This window comes from Pelophylax lessonae (assembly GCF_965119305.1).
Source record: "Pelophylax lessonae genome assembly, chromosome: 5".
Lineage (NCBI taxonomy): Eukaryota > Metazoa > Chordata > Amphibia > Anura > Ranidae > Pelophylax > Pelophylax lessonae.
The window spans coordinates 543,334,056-543,341,555 of NC_138772.1; the positions used below are offsets into that span (position 1 = coordinate 543,334,056).

The 7,500-nt window shown below is 46.3% G+C and overlaps 1 protein-coding gene across 1 annotated transcript in view; it reads right to left on the reverse strand.

The window, feature by feature from the left end:
- The window catches only part of PTP4A3 (protein tyrosine phosphatase 4A3), a gene marked incomplete at its 5' end in the record, with an annotated part of 40,709 nt that overhangs the window by 7,757 nt on the left and 25,452 nt on the right, over positions 1–7,500 (reverse strand). The window contains one exon of the mRNA XM_082259633.1: positions 1,659–1,789. Coding sequence (XP_082115759.1) covers positions 1,659–1,789 — 131 coding nt within the window. The remainder of the gene's footprint in view (positions 1–1,658; positions 1,790–7,500) is intronic.

The following is a 7,500-nucleotide window of genomic DNA, read 5'->3' on the forward strand; positions in this document are numbered from 1 at the left end:
TTCAAAATTTAGCCTTTTTTTTGTTTGTTCAGCAAAAAATAAAAACCCCCGGTAGTGATTAAATACCCCCCAAAGAAAGCTCTATTTGTTTGAAAAAAATGATAAAAATGTTATTTGGGTACACTGTTGCATGACCGCGCCATTTGTCAAAGTGCGACAGCGCTAAAAGCTGAAAATTGGCCTTGGCAGAAAGGGGGGGTTTAAGTGCCGGGTAGGCGAGTGGTTAATCATAGGACACTGCACTTCCCTGCATATCCCACGGCATCCTGCAGGTGGCAGTGTTCATCTGTAAGCTTGGTTTCCCTCAAGGGCTCATTAAGGGGAATGGATCTGCATAGATCTACACAGGCTCAATGCAAGGGCACCTAGAAACGGGTTCTGTATGTCCCGAGTGCACTGGCGTGTGCAGTGTAGAAATGCAGCAAAAAAAAAAAAAAGTGCAGATTCCCCCATTTACACATTCGATGTGGATGGGGGAACCCCCCCTGGCTGTGCCATTGTATTCTGCCGGTGGGGAGCCTTCTCTGCCAGCAGAATACAATGATTAGTTTTGCCGGCGGCGCAGATCGTTCGAGGAAAAACCCGACAGGCTGGTTGTACACAAACTGATCGATCAACAACCAGCAGACCATTTATAGATCGAAATTTGGCCGGTCCCTGCTGAACTTTAATCCACGTATGGCCGGCTTAAAAGAGTTTGCAAACCTCAGACATTAAATAAGAGCAAAACATATCCCTCTATAGCAGAGTTTCTCAACTCCGGTCCTCAGGACCCACTAACAGGCATTATCCACTAACAATCCACTAACAAGGATTACCTTGAGGAGATGCAGACTAGAATACTGCAATCACTGAGCAGAAAATGATATCACCTGGGATGTATTTCAGTTATCTTGCAAACCTGGCCTGTTAGTGGGTCCAGAGGACAGGAGTCGAGAACCACTGGTATATAGTGTGTACTTGTCTCTATCCAGCTCACTAAGTGTCATTTCTGTCAGCTGCCTCCTTCATCTGCTATCTGCATGAATCACTTCTGACAAGTTTTCCTGACACCAAGTGAAAAATAGGTGACAGGGGAGGGAGCTCCAGCACACAGCCTGTGATTGACAGCCTCAGCTCTGTTCTGTGTGAACAGGTGTCTCTTCCCTCAAATCAGCTCTCCTAACTGAAATCTACAGAGTGCAACTACAACTCCGCCCCCCCCTCCGCTTTCTGAAAACTCAAACTTTATAAATCGTTGAGTTTGAACAGAGAAGACTGCAGATAAACAAGTACAACTTATGTAGGTGGCCAGTCCTTTCACTAGGTATATGTGTTTACAGCCACTTTGACAGCTGGGACAGAGCCAGAAGCCGCACAGCGTCTGCTGCTGACCCTCAAAGAGGACATTTATGAATGCATCCCCAGCATGGGGTATTGTGCCGGAGAATATTTACAGACTGTGGGCGGAGTCAATTAAATGAAATCGCTTAGTGCAGTGATGGCAAACCTTGGCACCCCAGATGTTTTAGAACTACATTTCCCATGATGCTCAACTACACTGCAGAGTGCATGAGCATCATGGGAAATGTAGTTCCAAAACATCTGGGGTGCCAAGGTTCTCCATCACTGGCTTAGAGCGTTGAAACACAGCGGTGACCGCAGAGAAAGCCACCTACCTGCCCAGTCCGGCCACACAGTGAACGGCTACGCAGCAACCGGGATCTTCACAGAACTTTGCTTTCAGAAGATTTAACCAATCGTCCACAATTTTGCTGGGGGGAGGAGCTCCGTCATCAAACGGCCAATCCTGAAAAAAAAAAAAAGAACCATTCAGATAAGAGATCTTTCTGTTCGCCACTTTTGTTTCAACTGATCTGAAGGATGATTCCACTTCCCTCTATTTACTAAACCCACCACACTGTGCACAGAAAAACGGGTTCAAAAGTAGAGCAGTTTGCCTGGAGTTCAACTTTCGGGGTTCATTCACACCGGATGCACGAATGGCATTACTGATCGACGCAGGAGAGCCCTCTCCCACACTCCCGAAGCAGGAGAGCCCTCTCCCACACTCCCGACGCAGGAGCGCCCTCTCCCACACTCCCGACGCAGGAGCGCCCTCTCCCACACTCCCGACGCAGGAGCGCCCTCTCCCACACTCCCGACGCAGGAGCGCCCTCTCCCACACTCCCGACGCAGGAGCGCCCTCTCCCACACTCCCGACGCAGGAGAGCCCTCTCCCACACTCCCGACGCAGGAGAGCCCTCTCCCACACTCCCGACGCAGGAGAGCCCTCTCCCACACTCCCGACGCAGGAGAGCCCTCTCCCACACTCCCGACGCAGGAGAGCCCTCTCCCACACTCCCGACGCAGGAGAGCCCTCTCCCACACTCCCGACGCAGGAGAGCCCTCTCCCACACTCCCGACGCAGGAGCGCCCTCTCCCACACTCCCGACGCAGGAGCCCCCTCTCCCACACTCCAGACGCAGGAGCCCCCTCTCCCACACTCCAGACGCAGGAGCCCCCTCTCCCACACTCCAGACGCAGGAGCCCCCTCTCCCACACTCCAGACGCAGGAGCCCCCTCCTACACTCCAGACGCAGGAGCCCCCTCCTACACTCCAGACGCAGGAGCCCCCTCCTACACTCCAGACGCAGGAGCCCCCTCCTACACTCCAGACGCAGGAGCCCCCTCCTACACTCCAGACGCAGGAGCCCCCTCCTACACTCCAGACGCAGGAGCCCCCTCCTACACTCCAGACGCAGGAGCCCCCTCCTACACTCCAGACGCAGGAGCCCCCTCCTACACTCCAGACGCAGGAGCCCCCTCCTACACTCCAACGCTGATTTGTTGCAGAATACAGAGAACTTATCCCATAGGGAGTATGAACAGCGTGTAATACAACATTTAGTTATCTTTTTTTAAGATGTGGGTTTGGTGGAACTCGAATTCAGGCTTAAAATTATGTTCTAAAAAGGTGGAAAAAATAAAATATGGCCCTGGCAGTGAAAGGGTTAATTGTTCGATCCATTTGCATCACGTTGTATTCCATTCACTTGTCTACGTTCTGCAGCGCGGGGAATGAGACCCCCATGTATCCTCGCGTTTGGCCTCCTGAACCGCTCCAAATCACTGAAATCGAAGCCTTGGATCTTATTGACAATGTCAGTAGAGGAGTCCTCTGTCTGATCGGATGACGGCGACAAACCAGAAATATACGCCATTTTACAGCGAGCCGCGTAAACATCGGGGACGAGCGTGTTGCCATCCTGGGATTATTTACCCCACCGTTCAGCCACAAAGCCTTTCATTAAAACGACAAATATAGCCCTTATCTCGCGCTTCGGCAAGGTCTGCTATTTATAGCGCAATGTAAACAACGCCAGCGCTGCAGGAAAGGCCTTCGGTTCGGGATAGAAAGACCGCGAGCTGCAGAGATGCGTTTCCTCCTCCTCGGCCAAGCGGCTATAGATCATCAACTGGATGACATTGAGCCGCTAAAGCCCTGCGTGTCATCAACTATTGCCATCTGTTTTTTTTTTTTTTCCTAATACAAGATGCTGTTTTGATTTTTAATACAAGATGCTGTTTTGATTTTTTTTCCCCCTAACACAAGATGCTGTTTTGATTTTTTTCCCCCTAATACAAGATGCTGTTTTGATTCCCCCCCCCCCCCTAATACAAGATGCTGTTTTGATTTTTTTTTTTCCCCCTAATACAAGATGCTGTTTTGATTTTTTTCCCCCTAACACAAGATGCGGTTTTGATTTTTTTTTTCCCCCTAACACAAGATGCTGTTTTGATTTTTTTTTCCCCTAACACAAGATGCTGTTTTGATTCCCCCCCCCCCTAATACAAGATGCTGTTTTGATTTCCCCCCCCCCCCCTAATACAAGATGCTGTTTTGATTTTTCCCCCCCCCTAATACAAGATGCTGTTTTGATTTTTCCCCCCCCCTAATACAAGATGCTGTTTTGATTTTTTTTCCCCCTAATACAAGATGCTGTTTTGATTTTTTTTTCCCCCTAATACAAGATGCTGTTTTGATTTTTTTTTCCCCCCAATACAAGATGCTATTTTGATTTTTTTTTTTCCCAATACAAGATGCTGTTTTGATTTTTTTTTTCCCCAATACAAGATGCTGTTTTGATTTTTTCCCCCCTAACACAAGATGCTGTTTTGATTTTTTTTTCCCCCCAATACAAGATGCTATTTTGATTTTTTTTTTTTCCCAATACAAGATGCTGTTTTGATTTTTTTTTTCCCCAATACAAGATACTGATTTTTATTTTATTCCCCCCCCCCCCCCCCCAATACAAGATGCTGCTTTGATGTTTTTTTTCTTAATACAAGATGCTGATTTTTTTTTTTTTTTGTTTTCCTAATACAAGATGCTGTTTTGATTCCCCCCCCCCCTAATACAAGATGCTGTTTTGATTTTTTTTTTCCCCCTAATACAAGATGCTGTTTTGATTTTTTTTTTTCCTAATACAAGATGCTGTTTTGATTTTTTTCCCCCTAATACAAGATGCGGTTTTGATTTTTTTTTTCCCCCTAACACAAGATGCTGTTTTGATTCCCCCCCCCCTAATACAAGATGCTGTTTTGATTTCCCCCCCCCCTAATACAAGATGCTGTTTTGATTTCCCCCCCCCCCTAATACAAGATGCTGTTTTGATTCTTTTTCCCCCTAATACAAGATGCTGTTTTGATTTTTTTTCCCCCTAATACAAGATGCTGTTTTGATTTTTTTTTCCCCCTAATACAAGATGCTGTTTTGATTTTTTCCCCCCTAACACAAGATGCTGTTTTGATTTTTTTTCCCCCCTAACACAAGATGCTGTTTTGATTTTTTTTCCAGCTAATACAAGATGCTGTTTTGATTTTTTTCCCCCCTAATACAAGATGCTGTTTTGATTTTTTTTTTTAATACAAGATGCTATTTTGATTTTTTTTTTTTTTCCCAATACAAGATGCTGTTTTGATTTTTTTTTTCCCCAATACAAGATACTGATTTTTATTTTATTCCCCCCCCCAATACAAGATGCTGCTTTGATGTTTTTTTTCTTAATACAAGATGCTGATTTTTTTTTTTTTTTGTTTTCCTAATACAAGATGCTGTTGATTTTTTTTTCCCTAATACAAGATGCTGTTTTGATTTTTTTTTCCCCCTAATACAAGATGCGGTTTTGATTTTTTTTTTTTTCCCAATACAAGATACTGATTTTTATTTTATTCCCCCCCCCCCCCCCCCAATACAAGATGCTGCTTTGATGTTTTTTTTCTTAATACGAGATTCTGATTTTTTTTTTTTTGTTTTCCTAATACAAGATGCGGTTTTGATTTTTTTTTTCTCTCCTAATACAAAGATAGATTTTTTATTTTTTTTTTTCTAATACAAGATGCTGTTTTAAATTTTTATTTATTTTTATTCTTTATTCCTGCTGTTCACTCCCATTCAGACACTTCCTGCCAGCATTGGCTGCACATCATTGCTCTGCTCCAGCTTCCTGATAGTGATAGCTGTGCAATGTGTGCTGGAACTGGCTGCCTTAAAGAATCCTTTACTCTTATATTCTTTGTCACTATTTAAATAAAAGGTGGTTCTTCCCTGAGTCCGGCTTTAATGTGGGTCTGCAATATCCTCCTGGTGCCTCTGGGGGCGCCGGAGGAGATCATTTGTGCCAGTGGGAATTAAAGCAACAAAGAATTAGAAAGCGTATCGCTTCGCTGGTCCTGGAATTCTTAGGCTGAAGGGTGACAGACTGGAAAGAAAACCCAGCAAAAAATAACTGGCAAAAGTTGGCACCACCAGCCTGCTATTATCTGAGTACACAGGGCCTCCATCCAATCACCACCCGTCATGGCACCAGTGAAGGAGCCATCTCATCACTAAGCATATACAAGGGCCACTCCACCCAAACATTATATTACAGTGTTCGGTAAACCACCAGGCATCCTCTTTGATCCCTCCCGGGGCCCTATTGGTGAGATCCCTGTGCTGAGTTTCCAGATCTGTACACCTGCTGTGCCCATTATGAGGGGTTCCCACCATCCCTGTGCTGAGTTCTTGGGTCTGTACATCTACTGTGCCAATTTTGAGGGGTTCCCAACATCCCTGTGTGGAGTTCCCGGGTCTGTACACCCGCTGTGCTCATTATGAAGGGTTCCCACCTTACCTGTGCTGAGTTCCCGGGTCTGTACACCTTCTATGCTAATTATGAGTGGTTCCCACCATCTCTGTGTTGAGTCCCTGGGTCTGTACACTGGATGTGCCCATTATGAGGGATTCCCAGGTCTTTATACATCCTATGCTAATTATGAGAGGTTCCCAGCATACCTGTGCTGAGCTCCCAGGTCTGTAAACCTGCTGTGCCCTTTTTATGAGGAGTTCCCACCATCCCTGTGCTGAGTTCCCGGGTCTTTACACCTGCTGTGCCCATTATGAGGGGTTCCCACCATCCCTGCTGGGTTTATATTTAGTTTCCGGAGACTAAAACAGGAGTAGCTGGTATACCCCAAGGGAAGGGACTGGAGAACTATGGCTGGAAGATCTTAATGTCGAAGCCCCAAAGACATAAAAGAAGCCAATTCCCCACCTCCACACCCTATTCCCCACCTCCACACCCTATTCCCCACCTCCACACCCAATTCCCCACCTCCACACCCTATTCCCCACCTCCACACCCTATTCCCCACCTCCACACCCTATTCCCCACCTCCACACCCTATTCCCCACCTCCACACCCTATTCCCCACCTCCACACCCTATTCCCCACCTCCACACCCTATTCCCCACCTCCACACCCTATTCCCCACCTCCACACCCTATTCCCCACCTCCACACCCTATTCCCCACCTCCACACCCTATTCCCCACCTCCACACCCTATTCTCCACCGCTAACTAAAACCGCACCTTTGGCAGGACTGACCCTTTACAAGCCAGTGAGAACCTTTAAAAGGAAAACTGTAGAGCATTTTCTACCCCTACGTATGGAGGTCTTATGATGTCTGAAATCCATGCTTGATGAGGCATTTGCATTTTATGTACATGTGGTTCCTTATTTTAGTCAAGTGGGGTTCCCCTGGGGTGGGATTATTTTAGTCATCTGTATATCAGGGAATAAGAATATGAGCTCAGTTGAGACACCCAGAGGTATAGGAGAACATTTGGCCACGGGTTGACTCCCGGCATCCAAGTTCCCGGTCCAAACCCCCAACTGAGCGTTCAGGTCTAAACATGAATGCTTGGGTCGGGGGTTGCGATGGGCATAATATATCAAGAGGGGTTTCTAACCTGCTTTAGTGATGTTCCTATGAGAGAGGTCACCAGGCAGGAGGTGTGCCTACCACAATAGACATGAGATTGTCACCTCATCTGGCCCAAACAGGTCTAGAATTAGGTGACTGTTAACCTACAAGATCTATAGTCTATATAAAGATACACACAGCAGGAATGAAAAGGCCAAAGTAGGATTTTTACACTCCATAAAATTATTTTGTGGAGTCCATTGGTGGAC